Source organism: Triturus cristatus, chromosome 6, assembly GCF_964204655.1.
Source record: "Triturus cristatus chromosome 6, aTriCri1.1, whole genome shotgun sequence".
In the NCBI taxonomy this organism is placed as follows: Eukaryota; Metazoa; Chordata; class Amphibia; order Caudata; family Salamandridae; genus Triturus; species Triturus cristatus.
In genome coordinates, this window is record NC_140589.1 from 1,349,802,676 (window position 1) to 1,349,821,990 (window position 19,315).

At 44.1% G+C, this 19,315-nt stretch overlaps 1 protein-coding gene across 1 annotated transcript in view; it reads right to left on the reverse strand.

Moving 5' to 3' along the window:
* Positions 1-19,315, reverse strand: part of LOC146821407 (uncharacterized) — a 1,203,178-nt gene that overhangs the window by 177,954 nt on the left and 1,005,909 nt on the right. The window contains exons 51-53 of the mRNA XM_085609844.1: positions 9,162-9,239; positions 8,156-8,233; positions 7,116-7,193 (exon numbers count right to left, since the gene is read on the reverse strand). Coding sequence (XP_085465970.1) covers positions 7,116-7,193; positions 8,156-8,233; positions 9,162-9,239 — 234 coding nt within the window. The remainder of the gene's footprint in view (positions 1-7,115; positions 7,194-8,155; positions 8,234-9,161; positions 9,240-19,315) is intronic.

The following is a 19,315-nucleotide window of genomic DNA, read 5'->3' on the forward strand; positions in this document are numbered from 1 at the left end:
TGACGTTAGTTTCCTTTTTTTCCGCGTGCAATGCGGATCCGGAGTGAGTGGTTCCTCTGGCCTGTGTTCAGGCCTTGTCGACGCATTGCGTCGGGTAACAGTGTGCGATGCCTTCGGGCTTAAAAACTTGTAATTCCTGTTCGCGACAGATGTCCCTCCCAGCGCGCTGACGTCAGTTTTCTTCGTAAAAACTTTTCCGCAACACAACGCGGAGCTACCAAGAAAAAAACTGTGAAAGTATGGGAACAGTGTGCGATGGATGAAAATCCGTGAATAAATAAGGAGGATGGTGCAAGACACCATTGTAAAAGACGGAATTAGACACTACCTACATATAGGTGAAAAAGCTGTGAGAAAGAACCTTGCAAGCTAAGCAAGGACCCTTCCCTAGTGTAAGAAGGGAAGAACATCTCAACAGACAAAAATAGACTGTTAGTACCATGCAGAATAACAGACAAAAATAGACTGTCAGTACCATGTAGAACTGTGCCGTCCGGCAAGAACGGTGTCACAGCACATAAATGATGGACGGAATGCTGACAATTCAAACATTCTCCCCCAGTCAAAAGATCTGGGTTAAATACATTGTTCTTTTGCCCACTATGCCACCCCAGTTTGGACCCAGCCATGTGCAAATCAGTCTTGACCCTGTGCCTCATAGAAACAGTCCAGACCGAACTGCCAGGCCAGGTCCTCCCTGTACCGTAAACAAGCATCCTGGGACTGGTTTCAGGGTATGTCACCCTTCTTCACGGAGCACAGAGAGAACAGCAGTCCACCGTAGGAATGAAAAATATGGCACTGCCCCTGCAGTAACGGAGGTCTGAAACAGAGGTGAACAGAGTTCCAAAGAATACTACCCCAGAGGAGCCCAGAACCCTGAGCCAACAGAGAAGGCGGAAAGACAGCAGGAAAAGAAGAAAATGAAGAGGACTCTCCTGGTGAAGGACAATCTAAAAGGCCTAATTTTATAGATAAGAAACCCTTGAGAGGGAGGCAACGGTATTATTGTGACAGAAACCCCTGAGAGGGAGTCAATGGTATTATGGCAAATCTCAAAGGGACGCAACCATGTGAGCACCCATGAGAGAAAAAAACCAATGCCAACTGTAACAGGGGAGCCAGCGGAGAACCCCACTTGGCAAGGTCCTCGCAGAACGGGGAGGCTGGGTGGGTGTTAAGGAATCTGCGGCTAGAAAACGTATCTACCAGATACATTGTTACAGAAGGTAAGTAACTCGTACATCTGAAAGAGACATCTAGCCGCAGATTCCTTAACTTAGAATAGATACCACAGCCATACCCCAAAGGGGAGGTGGATCTGCGACAGATCAAAAGACAGCGCCAAGCATCCGATCCGGCAACAGAGTGACAGATAAAGGGGGGAGGCTGTGGTGGAACAGCCCGACAGCAACCCAAGCAGCTCGGAAAAGCAGAAAAAAAGGGATGGTAGATATCCTAAAATGCCAGAATGGCGCTACACCAAACCCGTATTAACAAGCATTGGCATAGCCAATAGGTCTCACCTTTGGGGCCTTATAAGTGTTTAGCGAGAGCTATTGACTTTGCCAATGCTGGAGAGCTGCTATGTACTCGGGATACACAGCTGGTTGACAATTGATTGAGCGGGTCTGACATGCTGACGCGCTGTGGAGCGGAGGCAGTTGCAGTTCCAGAAGCGGCGGAAACAGCGGAGCAAGACAGGAGCAAGATAGGCGACGTTGCTGCCGTGGTTGGCGGCCCCAGTGTTGGCAGTTTTGGCGGTTTCGGTGGAGGCTGCGGCGGCGGTAGAGGCTCGGACTTTGTGGCGGCGGAGGCTTGTGCTCGCTTGCTTGCTGCCTGTTGCCCAATAGTAGTGAGTTGAGGGAGCCGAGCCGAGTGAGCCGAGTGAGCCGAGTTCTGGGGGCCTCTCAGTCTGCAACCAGTCCGAGACCATATGGAACCCCCTGCAGCATATTTGTGAAATGGTTACAGCAATGGCAACGGCAGCGGCAGCGGCAATTGGCGGCAGTTACTCGGTATTAGGTACGGTTTATGGTTCAAGGAGCAGCAATTCCCGAGCGGCGCGAGGAGCCTCCCGTGAACACTCATGAAATGAAACGAGGGAGGTCTGTAGCTGTCTTTTTTAATTATTTATTGACCATCATTGATGTCTATATGACTGCCTGCCTTCCCATTGAAGCCTGTGTGTTAGACTACTGAACCTGAACCTGCGTGAGAGTGATAAACATAGTAATTTTGGCCCCCCTCGGCGGGTTGCAGTTGAAAGGTGCCCCGCTGGCCTTTCCAAGGCATCTCCCTCTCTAATTTGGTGGAGGACCAGGAATAGAGAGGAGATTTTTGCACATTCTATACCTTTTTCCTTTTTCTTTTTTTCTTTTTGTTGTTGTCAACGGTCCTACAGGCATTTCCAAATATTCCTAGGAATTTCTTTTTCCATCTTGGATATATAAATATATATAGGAACATCAAGAAGGACACTATATTCTGTCCCTGTGCCGACAATTGCAATTATTCCCTGTGTGTATGGTATTATATTAGCAGAGGCTGGGGAGTCATCATTAAGGTGGATGTGGTTCTAATGTTAATGATATGAGGGTAGAATAGACCGTGTGCAGATGTTAACCTATTGTTGTCTTTTCAAGAAAATATTTAATAATTGTATTGTGACAAATACGCTGATTCCAGCATATAACTACAGTATACTAACCTTATAAAATACTAAGGCATAACTGACCACAATACAAAACAAACAAGGTAAATTATTTGGAATGCGCTCAGGAAAGGAAAGATCACTGGGCCCTCCCACTAGACAAGCATGTAAAATGCAAGCACCTAATGTGTTTGAAAAAACTAAAGCACAGTTAAAAGGACCAAGTCAAACGTTAATCTCTCCAATAGCATGGATGTTCGAAAAATCTATAAAAATACCACAGAATTTTGATTTTATGAAAGACCCAACAGGAGCACTTATGTCAATGGAATCAAATTTAGAAGTAAAACAATTACAGACACCAATTAAACCAACTAACATCTTGGAAAGAAATATACCAGTAGTTTATATAGAGTGTGAGTGCGACTATGTTAGCAATACACAAAATAAGGAATATGAGGGTCAAACAATTAAACAAAAAATGGATTTGGACAACCAAGTATTGCTATTCCAAACAGAAGAGAGGGACTCGGATACAGAAGGGATGAAAATTTGGGTAAAAGATCTACCACAGCTTGATAAGCCTATGATCCCTATGATTACAGGGGTCCCATTACCATTAGAAATTAAAGTTGAAATAAGGAAAAAAATGAACCAGCCAACGACTACACATTACATAGTAGCCATGATCTCACACTTAATAATGACGACAAAGTCATCCAAGAAACGCAACCCGCAATTATGGAGACTATAAATATGGCATTTGTGACAAATACGCCATTAAGAAAGAGTGGAGAAATAAATGTGGAATTGATTTATGAAAAACAAGAGTGCGACACTCCCAATCAATCAAAAAAGCGATTAATACAAACAGAGGAGGCAATGAGCAAATGGTGGTAAAAACTGAATACATTGATAAACATAATAATTTGGTTAAAGCAAAAACTCAAACAGAAAATCATGAAACTTGCCAGGATGGCATAAACACTCATATCAGAAAAAATGAGGTACCTAATAATCAAGGTTTTAAAAATACAGGTAATCAAGATCTAGGATCTGTATGGGATATATTTTATCATACATAAATACTAACTCTAGAAGCATTGACATATCAATCAAATAAAATGGATACCCAAATTGAAATACTTGGAGTTATGGCTAATGCAGTCACCGGAATTGATCACAAATTAGCTGAGTTAAATAACTTAATAAATAAAGCTCAAAAAGAAGCAGCCTCAAATTACTTCGACTGCAAATGTGCGCCTAAAATAAACTGGCAACTATTCCGGATGTAGTAAACAGCATATTAGAAGATGTTAAAGACGTTGTGCGAAAAAAACACGAAAATCAAAAAGCGGAGACAGATTGCATTGAAAAAAACTAATCGGCATCTGTAGTTGAAAAAAAAATTTAACAAATTGGTGACATAATAGATTCTAATATCGTGAACAAACCAAACTCGGAAGCAATGCAGAGGAAACAACAAGAAATAAATAGCCTCAATCATCCAGTACAGTTGAATGACATAGGAAAGGATAATGAAGACCTAATGGCCTTTGAAATAACAAAGAGACAAAGAAAAAAATTACGTAAAGCAAGAAAAAAGGCAAAAAAGGAAAACCCACTAAAAACATATTCCATACCAGAAATACCGGACGATCCGATAAAACAAGAAAAAAAAAGAAAAAGAAGTAGGAAAAAAAGACTGTGATGTATTAAGGAGTCAGTCTGCAAAACTATTGGAAAAAAATGAAAAATATTATGACATATTTACAAAGTCTGGGAAACATCTTGCAGACTTAAAATCACTCCCTACAAACACATAAACAAGTATACTAACGGAAAATACTGTTCAAAAAGGCATTGTACTAAAATTAGAGGGGAGGAAAACCCAGGGGGAAAAAAATGAAATATTTAGATTAAAAGGAAATGGATGTGTACTAACAAAAGACCTTACGTGTGAAATCGAAAACGATCCGATCGAAAAAACTGAATCTCTATCTTCCTTTTCATTAATTAGCCAAAATGAAGAACAAAAGCAGCCCGTCCACAACCAAATTAACACACCTAATACACCAAAAACACATTGGAATCCGAAACAACAAAAAGAAAGTCTACCTACAAATAAACAACGGATAGAGGAAACAGAGAATAACTTTATGAGATCAAAAGAATCGACTGCAGATAACAGGCATACATTTATAAGGGATGACATAGTAATCATAAGAAATTGTCAAGGTAAACAAATTATATGTAAGGAAAATCAAGCTTGGAAGGAAAATTAGAAAGGAACGTCGACTCTGAAAAGACCTTCCCAAATTACTTTCACACCATTATTTGACTCACGTGGCAATCATGATATCTTTAATAGAGGAAATATTCTTCGACTTTTTAAATCTATACCATCATTGGAACAATTGACAACAGAAGATATCGATTGTGTAAGCTTCTTACAAAATCTTGATGGCAGACAACCAATAACATTGCTAACTGTAAAAACAGACTCTATAGTGGACCAAATCTTGCAAGAACAAGAAGTCTTTCACAGCTGGGGGATAATAATTAGCCAACCAGCCTCAAAGGTATATCCAACTCCATTCATAAAAGAAGAAAGTCCAATGAAACATGTTTTAAAGATAGCATTGTATGGTCTGTAATTGAACAATTGTAAAATTTTACACAAAGTTTCACCAGTCGTGAACTGGTTTGTTCTAAATAGGCTCCCACATAATGAAGATATACAAATAAAACTAAAAAATGCCAACAATAAATTGAGTAAATTAATTTGGAATGAAAAAAACAAAGTTAACCAGGAATTGTGGGCAAAGTTCTTCTATGCCAGTAATCAAGCGAACTCAAGGGAGTTTTGGAAAGTGATTAATGGATTAACTAGGCCGAATAAATGTGTAGTCACATCCTACTTAAGTGAAGATGAATGCTTCATATATCTTATAAAAATCCTAAACCCCATTATAGAAGTGAAAATTGAGGAAGCCAAACCAAATATTAAAGAAAGCAAACAGTTAATGACGGTTAAGACCGATGTAGAATGTGACTCAGAACTTTATATTACAGAAATCCAAGTCACAAAATTAATTAAGAAGCAAAAAAATGGAGCACCGGGACCCAACGGCATTCCGATTGCTCTTTATAAGGAAGAACCAGATTTCTGGGCTATATATTTGACAAAGGTATTTAATGAAGTCTTATGAACGGGGCTGGTTCCAAAATCATGGAGAGGTTCTTTAATATCTCCAATTTAAAAAAAAGGAAATTGGCAACTACCGGAGAATTACCGCCTGATTACCCTTCAAGACACTGATGCAAAATTGTTTGCAGGGCTTTTACTATCCAGCTTGACAGACTGGGTAAAGGATAACAGGATATTGCCGCCGAACCAAACAGGGTTTATCAAAGGTTTAGGAACCTCCACAATTATATTGATTTTATCTGTATTAATGGATAAGGCACTTTTAGTCAAACAGCCTTTGTATTTTTGTTTCGTCGAATTCAAATCGGCCTTTGATTGTGTGAACAGGCATCGTCTGTGGAAAAAACTCAAAGAGCAAGGCATTCCAAACTTATTATTGACAATGATACAACTACTGTACACTGATACTTGGATCAGGGTAAGAATTGGTGACGGGCAAACATTAACCAACAAGATACCTACGACGGGAGGTCTAAAACAAGGGTGCGTTCTTGCACCAGTGCTATTTAATCTATTTTTAGCGGATCTTTCAACTGCATTGAACGAGGTAAATGCACATAAAATGTAACCACATTAGCACACTACCTATTCGAAAAATAAGCCTGTGAGCACCCACATCCAGAATAGAGTTTTAGAATTCTGTGTCAGTTTCTACCTTCACTCTCTAAGAAAAATATGAAGCAACTCAACATACTTCATTTTCAAGACTCTTTTATGCATATTTGTTAACTGCTGCCCTCTGCTTCACTCCAGATTTATAAAGCCACTGAGGGCCATCACAAAGTGGCCTTGCGTGGTTTCATGAATGTCACTTAAGGTTTGCTCCGCACATGTACCATGTTGCGTGGTAAAACGAGATGCAAGGCAGGTCATAAATATGCCCCCTAGTCTGTGTATCAAGAGAGGCAGAGGTCCATTGAACCCTCCGCACACTTGTACTCGAGAACCGTGCAAACTGTGTGTCAATAGGGTCAGGATAATGGAGGCTTTTCAGGGCTCAGCTGGAGTCTCACCAGGTTGGGGAACCATATAAGGCAGTCAAACCACATCCCATACAACTTTTGTTATTAAGTGAAACTTTGTTCTACTTTTGTGAAAGTAGAAGTTATTGCCTGAGTTACTTGTGATATCAGAAGAAAAGGAACAATTGTAACAGAGTAACAATAGAGCCAGAAGAGATTACTGTGAAATGTCTGTTACAGATTTGGTAAATGTATTTCCCTGTTTAGCATTAAATCGTGATATACATACCCTGCACCCATCGTTATGTGTGCACCTCCTCCTTCTGTGTGTTTTTTCCCACCCACAGCACCGGCAATTTTAAAGTCTCTGAAAAAAGAATAAAAATGTACAGTGATAAAGTGTATTCAAATGTCCTGTAGTATTACTTGTACTCATTAGCAGAACCTCTAACCGTATGTTCCATTATGATTTCAGGTAAATAATTGTTTACTGCTTAGCAAACACTAGAGACTTGATCCAGTTTACAATATTTCACAAAGTTGTAATGAACCCAATAACTAAAATCTAAAACTAAACGTTTAATGTAGCAAAGCATATTTAGTGGAACAGCAAAATATCAAACAACCCCAGAGTCTTAAAATGTAACCACATCAGCACACTACCTATTCGAAAAATAAGTCTGTGCGCACCCACTATTAAATTAGAGTTTTACAGCTCTTAGTTAGTTTCTACCTTCACTCTCTAAGAAAAATATCAAGCGACGCAACAGACTTCATTTTCAAGACTCTTTTATGCAGATTTGATAACTGCTGCTCTCTGCTTCACTCCATATTGATAAAGCCACTTAGGGCCATCACAAAGTGGCCTTGCGTAGTTTCATAAATATCACTTAAGATTTGCGCCACACATGTTCCATATTGCGTGGTACAAACATGGCGCAAACCAGGTCATAAATTTGCCCCTCAGTATGTGTATCAAGACAGGCATTAATAGCCGCTGCGGAGGTTCATTGACCCTTTGCACACTCGTCCTCGAGACCCGAGCAAACTGTGTGCAATTGGGTCAGGGCGATGTAAGTTTTTCAGGGGCCGCCATCTTAGGTAGTCAAACCACACCCCACACAATTACTTTTATTGAGTGAATCTTTGTTCTGTCTTTGTGACAGTAAAAGTTATTGCTTGAGTTACTTCTGATATCGGAAGAAATGGAACAATCGTAAAAGAGTAACAGTAGCGCAAGAGGAGATTATTGTGAAATTTCTGTTACAGATTTGATAAATGTATTTCCCTATGAATAGGCTGTTTAGCATTAGATCACGATATACATACCCTGCATCGATCGTTATTTGTGCCCCTCCTCCTTCTGTGTGTGATTTCTCTCCCAGAGCATCGCTAATTTTAAAGTCTCTGAAAAAAAGAATAAAAATGTAAAGTACTAAAGTATATTCAAATGTCCTGTGGTTTTACTAGCACTCATTAGCGGAACCTCTAACCATATGTTCCATTATAATTTCAGGCAAATAATTGTTTACTGCTCAGCAAACACTAGAGACATGATCCAGTTTACTATATTTTACAAAGTTGTAATGAATCCAAAATCTAAAATCTTTAAATTGAACGTTTACTGCAGCAAAGGATATTTAGTGGAACAGCAAAACACCAAACAGCTCCAGAGTCTTAAAATGTAACCACATCAGTACGCTACCTATTCGAAAAATGAGTCTGTGCGCACCCACTACCAAAATAGAGTTTAAAAGCTCTAAGTCAGTTTCTACCTCCACTCTTTAAGTAAAATATTAAGCGATGCAGCACACTTCATTTTTAAGACTCTTTTATGCAGATTTGATAACTGCTGCTCTCTGCTTCACTCCAAATTTATAAAGCCACTCAGGGCCACACAAAGTGGCCTTGCATGGTTTCAAAAATTTCACTTAAGGTTTGCGTCACTCATGTACCATGTTGCGTGGTACAAACTGATGCAAAACAGGTCATAAATATGACCCCTAGTCTGTGTATCAAGAGAGGCATGAGTAGTCGCTGCAGAGGTTCACTGAACCCTCTGCACACTCGTACTCGAGAACCGAGCAAACGGTGTGTCAATAGGGTCAGGATAATGGAGGATTCTCAGGGCTCAGCTGGAGCCTCACCAGGTTGGGGCCGCCATCTTAGGCAGTCAAACCACACCCCACACAATTGTTGGTATTGAGTGAAAGGAAAAAATCGGAACAGATTAAAAATAGCACTAGAGGAGGTTATTGTGAAATTTCTGTTATAAATCTAGTAAATGCATTTCCCTGTGAATAGGCTGTTTAGCATTAAATCATGATATACATACCCTTCACCCATCGTTATCAGTGCAACTTCTCCTTCTCTGTGTTTTTCCCCACCCACAGCACCGGCAATTTTAAAGTCTCTGAAAAATGAATGAAAATGTACAGTAATAAAGTGTATTCAAATGTCCAGTAGTTTTACTTATACTTATTAGCGGAACCCCTAACCGTATGTTCCATTATGAATTCAAGCAAATAGTTGTTTACTGCTTAGCAAACTAGCAGACATGATCCAGTTTGCTATATTTTGTAAAGTTGTAATGAACCCAATAACTGAAACCTAAAACTAAATGTTTAATCCAGCAAAGCATATTTAGCGGAACAGAAAAACATCAAACAACCCCAGAGTCTTAAAATGTAACCACATTAGCACACTACCTATTCGAAAAATAAGCCTGTGAGCACCCACAACCAGAATAGAGTTTTAGAACTCTATGTCAGCTTCTACCTTCACTCTCTAAGAAAAATATGAAGCAACTCAACATACTTCATTTTCAAGACTCTTTTATGCAGATTTGATAACTGCTGCCCTCTGCTTCACTCCAGATTTATAAAGACACTCAAAGTGGCCTTGCTTGGTTTCATAAATATCACTTAAGGTTTGCGCCGCACATGTACTTTGTTGCGTGGTGCAAACGTGACGTAAACAAGGTCATAAAAATGCGCCCTAGTCTGTGTATCAAGAGAGGCATAAGAAGCTGCTGCGGAGGTTCATTGAAGTAAGAGTTACTTACCTTCGGTAATGATGTAGCTGGTAGAGACGTTGTCTAGCCGCAGATTCCTTAACTTAGAATATCCCCAGGCGTCAGACTGGATCCGGAAAAAACCTTGCAGCAGCACCTCTGCGCTCCGGGGGACGGCGCCACACGACCCCACCCTGTTGTCGTCCACGTACGTGACGTCAGCGAGGTCATATAAGTCCCTCCCGGCGCGCTGACGTTAGTTTCCTTCTTTTCCGCGTGCAATGCGGATCCGGAGTGAGCGGTTCCTCTGGCCTGTCTTCAGGCCTTGCCGATGCTTCGTTTCGGGTAACAGTGTGCGATGCCTTCGGGCTTTAAAACTTGTAATTTCTGTTCACGACAGATGTCCCTCCCAGCGCGCTGACGTCAGTTTTATTCGTAAAAACTTTTCCGCAACACAACGCGGAGCCACCAATAAAAAAACTGTGAAAGTATGGGAACAGTGTGCGATGGATGAAAATCCGTGAATAAATAAGGAGGATGGTGCAAGACACCATTGTAAAAGACGGAATTAGACACTACCTACATATAGGTGAAAAAGCTGTGAGAAAGAACCTCGCAAGCTAAGCAAAGACCCTTCCCTAGTGTAAGAAGGGAAGAACACCTCAACAGACAAAAATAGACTGTTAGTACCATGCAGAATAACAGACAAAAATAGACTGTCAGTACCATGTAGAACTGTGCCGTCCGGCAAGAACGGTATCACGGCAAATAAATGATGGACGGAATTCTGACAATTCAAACATTCTCCCCCAGTCAAAAGATCTGGGTTAAATACATTGTTCTTTTGCCCACTACGCCACCCCAGTTTGGACCCAGCCATATGCAAATCACTCTTGACCCTGTGCCCCATAGAAAGAGTCCAGACCGAACTGCCAGGCCAGGTCCTCCCTGTACCGTAAACAAGCATCCTGGGACTGGTTTCAGGGTATGTCACCCTTCTTCACGGAGCACAACAGTCCACCGCAGGAATTAAAAATCTGGCTCTGCCCCTGTAGTAACGGAGGTCTGAAACAGAGGCGAACATAGTTCCAAAGAAGACTACCCCAGAGGAGCCCAAAACCCAGAGCCAACAGAGAAGGCGGAAAGACAGCAGGAGAAGAAGAAAATGAAGAGGAATCTCCTGGTGAAAGAAAATCTAAAAGGCCTAATTTTACAGATAAGAAACCCTTGAGAGGGAGGCAACGGTATTATTGTGACAGAAACCACTGAGAGGGAGTCAATGGTATTATGGCAAATCTCAAAGGAACGCAACCATGTGAGCACCCATGAGAGAAAAAAACCAATGCCAACTGTAATAGGGGAGCCCGCGGAGAACCCCACTTGGCAAGGTCCTCGCAGAACGGGGAGGCTGGGTGGGTGTTAAGGAATCTGCGGCTAGAAAACATCTCTATCAGATACATTGTTACCGAAGGTAAGTAACTCGTACATCTGAAAGAGACATCTAGCCGCAGATTCCTTAACTTAGAATAGATACCACAGCCATACCCCAAAGGGGAGGTGGGTCTGCGACAGATCAAAAGACAGCTCCAAGCATCCGATCCGGCAACAGAGTGACGGATAAAGGGGGGAGGCTATGGTGGAACAGCCCGACAGCAACCCAGCAGCTCGGAAGAGCAGATAAAAAGGGATGGTAGATATCCTAAAATGCCAGAATGGCGCTACACCATACCCGTATTAACAAGCATTGGCATAGCCAATAGGTCTCACCTTTGGGGCCTTATAAGTGTTTAGCCAGAGCTATTGACTTTGCCAATGCTGGAGAGCTGCTATGTACTCGGGATACACAGCTGGTTGACAATTGATTGAGCGGGTCGGTCACGCTGACGCGCTGTGGAGCGGAGGCAGTTGAAGTTCCAGAAGCGGCGGAAACTGCGGAGCAAGACTGGAGCAAGATAGGCGGCGTTGCTGGCGTGGTTGGCGGCCGCAGTGTTGGCGGTTTTGGCGGTTTCGGCGGAGGCTGCGGCGGCGGTAGAGGCTCAGGCTTTGTGGCGGCGGAGGCTTGTGCTCGCTTGCTTGCTTGCTTGCTGCCTGCTGCCCAATAGTAGTGAGTTGAGGGAGCCGAACCGAGTGAGCCGAGTGAGCCGAGCTCTGGGTGCCTCTCAGTCTGCAACCAGTCCGAGACCATATGGAACCCCCTGCAGCATATTTGTGAAATGGTTACAGCAATGGCAACAGGAGCGGCAATTGGCGGCAGTTACTAGGTATTAGGTACGGTTTATGGTTCAAGGAGCAGCAATTCCCGAGTCGCGCGAGGAGCCTCCCGTGAACACTCACGAAATTAAACGAGGGAGGTCTGTAGCTGTCTTTTTAAATTATTTATTGACCATCATTGATATCTATATGACTGCCTGCCTTCCCATTGAAGCCTGTGTGTTAGACTACTGAACCTGAACCTGCGTGAGAGTGATAAACATAGTAATTTTGGCCCCCCTCGGCGGGTTGCAGCTGAAAGGTGCCCCACTGGTCTTTCCAAGGCATCTCCCTCTCTAATTTGGTGCAGGACCAGGAATAGAGAGGAGATTCTTGCACATTCTATACCTTTTTCCTTTTTCTTTTTGTTGTTGTCAACGGTCCTACAGGCATTTCCAAATATTCCTAGGAATTTCTTTTTCCATCTTGGATATATAAATATATATAGGAACATCAAGGAGGACACTATATTCTGTCCCTGTGCCGACAATTGCAATTATTCCCTGTGTGTATGGTATTATATTAGCAGAGGCTGGGGATTCATCATTAAGGTGGATGTGGTTCTAATGTTAATGATATGAGGGTAGATTAGACCATGTATTGTTGTCTTTTCAAGAAAATTTGTAATAATTGTATTGTGACAAATACGCTGATTCCAGCATATAACTACAATATACTAACCTTATAAAATACTAAGGCATACCTGATCACAATACAAAACAAACAAGGTAAATTATTTGGAATGCACTCAGGAAAGGAAAGATCACTGGGCCCTCCCACTAGACGAGCACGTAAAATGCAAGCACCTAATGTGTTAAAAAAAACTAAAGCACAGTTAAAAGGACCAAGTCAAACTTTAATATCTCCAATAGCATGGATGTTTGAAAAATCTATAAAAATACCACAGAAATTTGATTTTATGAAAGACCCAACAGGAGCACTTATGTCAATGGAATCAAATTTAGAAGTAAAACAATTACAGACACCGATTAAACCAACTAACTTCTTGGAAAGAAATATACCAGTAGTTGATATAGAGTGTGAGTGCGACTTTGTTAGCAATACACAAAATAAGGAATTAGAGGGTCAAACAATTGAACAAAAAACTGGATTTGGACAACCCAGTATTGCTATTCCAAACAGAAGAGAGGTATTCGGATACAGAAGGGATGAAAATTCGGATAAAAGATCTACCACAGCTTGATAAGCCTATGATTCCTATGATTACAGGGGTCCCATTACCATTAGAAATTAAAGTTGAAATAAGGAAAAAAAAATGAACCAGCCAACGACTACACATTACATAGTAGCCATGATCTCACAATTAATAATGACGACGAAGTCATCCAAGAAACGCAACCCGCAATTATGGAGACTATAAACATGGCATTTGTGACAAATACGCCATTAAGAAAGAGTGGAGAAATAAATGTGGAATTGACTTATGAAAAACAAGAGTGCAACACTCCCAATCAATTAAAAAAAGCGATCAATAAAAAAAGAAGAGGCACTGAGCAAATGGTGGTAAAAACTGAATACATTGATAAACATAATAATTTGGTTAAAGCAAAAACTCAAACAGAAAATCATGAAACTTGCCAGGATGGCATAAACACTCATATCAGAAAAAATGAGGTACCTAATAATCAAGGTTTTAAAAATACAGGTAATCAAGATCTAGGATCTGTATGGAATATATTTTATCATACATCAATACTAACTCTAGAAGCATTGACATATCAATCAAATAAAATGGATACCCAAATTGAAATACTTGGAGTTATGGCTAATGCAGATCACAAATTAGCTGAGTTAAATAACTTAATAAATAAAGCTCAAAAAGAAGCAGCCTCAAATTACTTCGACTGCACATGTGCGCCTATAATAAATAAACTGGCAACTATTCCGGATGTAGTAAACAGCATATTAGAAGAGGTTAAAGACGTTGTGCGAAAAAAACACGAAAATCAAAAAGCGGAGACAGATTGCAATGAAAGAAACTCATCGGTATCTGTAGTTGAAAAAAAAAATTAAACAAATTGGTGACATAATAGATTCGAATATCGTGAACAAACCAAACTCTGAAGCAATGCAGAGGAAACAACAAGAAATAAATAGCCTCAATCATCAAGTACAGTTGAATGACATAGGAAAGGATAATGAAGACCTAATGGCCTTTGAAATAACAAAGAGACAAAGAAAAAAATTACGTAAAGCAAGAAAAAAGGCAAAAAAGGAAAACCCACTAAAAACATATTCAATACCAGAAACACCGGACGATCCGATAAAACAAGAAAAAAAAAAAGAAAAAGAAGAAGGAAAAAAAGACTGATGTATTAAAGAGTCAGTCTGCAAAACTATTGGAAAAAAATGAAAAAAATTATGACATATTTACAAAGTCTGGGAAACATCTTGCAGACTTAAAATCACTCCCTACAAAGACATATACAAGTATACTAACGGAAAATACTGTTCAAAAAGGCATTGTACTGAAATTAGAGGGGCGGAAAACCCAGGGTAAAAAAAATGAAATATTTAGATTAAAAGGAAATGGATGTGTACTAACAAAAGACCTTGCGTGTGAAATCGAAAACGATCCGATCGAAAAAACGGGATCTCTATCTTCATCTTCATTAATTAGCCAAAATGAAGAACAAAAGCAGCCCGTCCACAACCAAATTAACACACCTAATACACCAAAAACACGTTGGAATCCGATACAACAAAAAGAAAGTCTACCTACAAATAAACAACGGATAGAGGAAACAGAGAATAACTTTATGAGATCAAAAGAATCGACTGAAGATAACAGGCATAAATTTATAAGGGATGACATAGTAATCATAAGAAATTATCAAGGTAAACAAATTATATGTAAGGAAAATCAAGCTTGGGAGGAAAAAAAGAAAGGAACGTCTGTGAGAAGTTGGCCTGATGTATGATGTCACTAGTTCTAGTGTACACCTTATATCAGTCCAAATACCCTTATGGTGATTGGTTGTAAAGTCAACCTTATAGACCAGTTATCCTAGTGGTAGCATGGACAAGAGCAGTCTTTTTTTTTTTTTTTTTTTGAAACCGTTTATTGCAATCTCAAATATATACAAGTATGGGCCTACAACCTTCCGGCCGGCCGCTAAAGTGACAAAAGCAAATGACATACATACAATAAGGCACTTGGCTTTGCATAGACGATAAAACAGGAGGTATCAACAACGCGGGCCACATAACTCTGAACCCACAATACGGTTTCGTTTTATACAACACAACAACATAAAACCACACCCGCAAGGCAACCCACAATCGAAAATGACGACACGTGCTCCTCAAGTGGGGAACCCCAACCATCCAAAGAAATCCAGAGAGGGGGAGGGAAACTGATCCGGGACTGGGAGAACAATGTGCCCAGGGCTGAGGGAGGGGGTCAACTATGGGGATGGAGCTGGTGAAGCGGGAGGCAACAACGGTGGCTCGCAAATACCCCCGCGGTAAGCGTTCCAGGGGCCCCACATCTTCACCCATGCCCCAGGCTTACCCCGCGCCACATAAACCACCTTTTCTCGGAACATGCACCAATCCATATGTTCTTTCCAAGCCGACACCGCCGGGGGTCTCTGAGATCCCCACAGCTGAGCAATGTCACGTTTAGCTATCATATATCCCAGAGTCACCCATCGCGTCTGCGGAACCGAGTAATCAGTCGGTTCCCACACATTCAGCAGGCATCTCCTCGCTTCAGGCAACAGCGCGACATGTGTAACCGCTCGCAGAACCTCATGCACACCACGCCAGAATCGCTCCACCTTCGGACATTCCCACAGAATGTGTAAAAAGGTCGCCAAAGCACCACACCCACGCTTACACAATCCATCCTCAGCATAGCCCATACGCTGAAGCCTTGGCCCCGTCATATACACCCGGTGGAGTATCTTAAGCTGGACGAAACGAAGGCGAGCCGGGATGGCCACCTCCTTCGGAGAGGCCACCGCGGAAATCCAGTCCTCGTCGTCCAACTCCAGCCCATCGGCAACCCAAGCCTCGCGGAGGCCAGTCAGTAGGCCCGAGCGGTCATTTATCAATTTCTTATAAATGAGGGAGATCGTGCTGTCCGGAACGTGGCCATCTAGCACTCTATCCTCCAGGGGGGAGGACTCCGGGATGGAGGCCACGTCTGGGAAGACGGAACCCAGTGCGTGACGGACCTGCAGGTAGCGAAAGTATTCACTGCCCTGCAGCTGAAACTCCGCCTGCAGCGTCTCGCATGTCTTGAATCCTCCCCTCGTCCAGAGATCTCCCACTTTACTGATGCCTATCATGTCCCACCTCTCGAAGCCCTTCGAGGTCCACAAAGAGCCAAGCCTCTCCGACGCATACAACGGTGACGCCCGGGTCAAACGGTCCTTCCATCCCATAGCTGCATTAGCCGCGTGCCATACTCGCACCATGACACGCGTGGGTCCCGTCAAGCGGGAATCGGGCACGCTAGTATAGAGCGCTCGGTTGTAGTCGCCACCGGGTAGGAGCATTTTGTCCATTTCAAATGCCGGGTTTAGGGCGGGCCCATAGAAGCCGTGATTAATTGCAGCTAACTGGGAGGCCCAGTAATACCGCTTAACATCCGGGAGGGCAATCCCTCCGTCGTACCATGGGAGCGTCAATTTTGCCAGGGCTATACGCGGCCTCCCATCCCAAAACAGACGGCGCTGTAAGCTTTCCACCTCACGGAAGTAGCGCGCCGGGACCAAGTCCATAATGTTCTGGAGAGCGTACAAAAAGCGTGGCAATGACATCATCTTGAACAGTGCCGCCCGGCCGAGCGGCGAAAGCGGCAAGCGCCGCCAGCGCGCGACGTCCTCCTTCAAGCGCTGGAGGGGGGGAAGCAAGTTTCGCCCGTAGCGGGCCACCGGGTCCAGCGTAATATAGACCCCCAGGTATCGAAATCCCTGCGAGGCAATCTGGATCGGACATCCCCGAGGGAGGACAGGAGCCTCCCCGGAAAGCACATAGACACAGGATTTAGCCCAGTTAATGACAAGGCCTGAATTACGGCCAAAGGAGCGCAGAACATCGACCAGGACAATCAGTGATTTGCGCGGGGAGGCTAAGTACAAAAGGATATCGTCAGCGTAGAGGGACACGCGGTCCTCATACTCGGGGGTCCAACGGAGACCTCGGATGGAAGGGTGCCACCGCAGCCACTCCGCCAGGGGTTCCAGGGCCAATGCAAAAAGGAGCGGCGACAGGGGACAACCCTGTCGCGTGCCCCGTCCCAGCACGAATGGGGCCGAGACTCGACCATTCACCACCACCTGTGCCAATGGGTCCGAGTACAACAATTTGACCCAACTGATGAATCCCGGGCCAAATCCAAATTTCGCCAACATCGCCCAGATGTAGGGCCACTCGAGCGTGTCGAACGCCATGGTGGCGTCCAGGGACGCCAAGATGGCCGGCTCCCGCACGAACGGAACACGTGCGAGCACCCCGTGCAAGCGCCGCAGATTAAGGGCCGTATTGCGATGGGGAATGAAGCCGGACTGGTCTTGGTGGACCAAATCGCCCACCACGCCGACCAGCCGGTTAGCGAGCACCTTGGCGAGGATTTTAGGCTCCGCGTTCAAGAGCGAGATAGGCCGGTAGGATGTAACCCGGTCTTGCGGTCTGCCCTCCTTGTGGATAACCACGATGGTAGCCAGACGCTGGTCCGGCGGGAGGGAGCCCCGCGAGTGAGCCGCAAGGAACATAGCGCGGAGGTGGGGTGCCAGTACGTCCGGTCGCAATTTATACAACTCGATAGGAATGCCGTTCGGGCCCATGGCCTTGCCAGAAGCGACCGAGCGGATGGCGAGGGCAATTTCGTCCGAGGTGGGGGCGGCATCCATCAACTCCCTGTCCTCCATTGAGAGGGAGGGCAGCGCGATGTCACGCAGCAGGGCATGGGAATCCTCCTCCGGGCAGGGAGAAACCGGGGAATATACCTCGCGGAAATAATCCGCGAAGCAAGAGACAATGCCTTCCGGCTCAGTGACACGTACACCATCCATTCTTTCAATCAGCGGGACCACACGACTAGCTCTCTCCTTCCTATCCAACCACGCAATCAACTTACCAGCCTTATCACCCACATCATACAATCGCCCCTGTTGCTCTCTGCTGAGGCCCCTGGCCGCCTCCGTGACGAGGGACCTATAGGCCGCCTGCTTAAGGTGTAGAACGTGCAGCGCAGCGTCAGTCACCCCACTCCCCAGATCACCCTCCAGTTCAGTGATTTCGGCCTCCACCCGGGTCACCTCCTCCTGTGCGCGCCTCCGGGCATGGGAAATAAAGGAGAGGGCCTCCCCTCTAAGCACAGTCTTGAAAGCCTCCCACAGGGAAATGGCAGACGGGACAGACCCCACATTCTCCTCAAAATACCGTTGCAAGGATTTAATCAAGTCAGCACGAATAGTGGGGTCGCGCAGGTACCAGGCATTGATTGGAGCTACCCTGCCCTCCCCCCTCGGGAAGACATCAAAGTGCAACAGGAGTGGGGAATGATCTGAGATACCCCGCGCCAGATGGCGCACCTCCCCCACTCTCCCGGCATAGGCCGCAGGGACAAGGACATAATCAAGCCGCGAAAGGCTACCATGGGCCCCGGAATGGAAGGTGTACTGCAGCTGAGTGGGATGCTTCAGACGCCAACAGTCCACCAATCCCAGCGTGTCCAAAAGGCCAGACAGCCACGCTTGTGCCCGAGGGAGGTCCCTAGGGGGATAGCGATCCCGAGTCCCAGAAGCCACCGCATTGAAGTCCCCCCCAACCACCAGAAGCCCCCCCGGAAGGTCAAGCAGGAGGCGTCCCAGGTCCGCAAAGGTGGTGGACTGTAACCCCGGTGGGACGTACACTGAGACAAAGACGACTACCTTGCCCTCCATTCTCCCCACCAAGACAGTGTAGCGTCCCCTCTCATCATGGCGCACCTCATCTATTTCTAGCGGGAGCGAGGTCTTGACCATAATGCCCACCCCTCGTGAGCCTGATGTGAAGCCCGAGTGGGCCACCAAACGATAACCACGTCGGTTCATGGCACAATAGGAGTTACCAATGAGGTGTGTTTCCTGCAAAAAGACCACATCAGGCGAAATCCGTTTCAGATATTGCAGGACCACACCCCGCTTAATCCTATCACCCAGTCCGTTAACGTTCCAGGACAACAACGTCAGGTCCCTACCCCCCATCACATA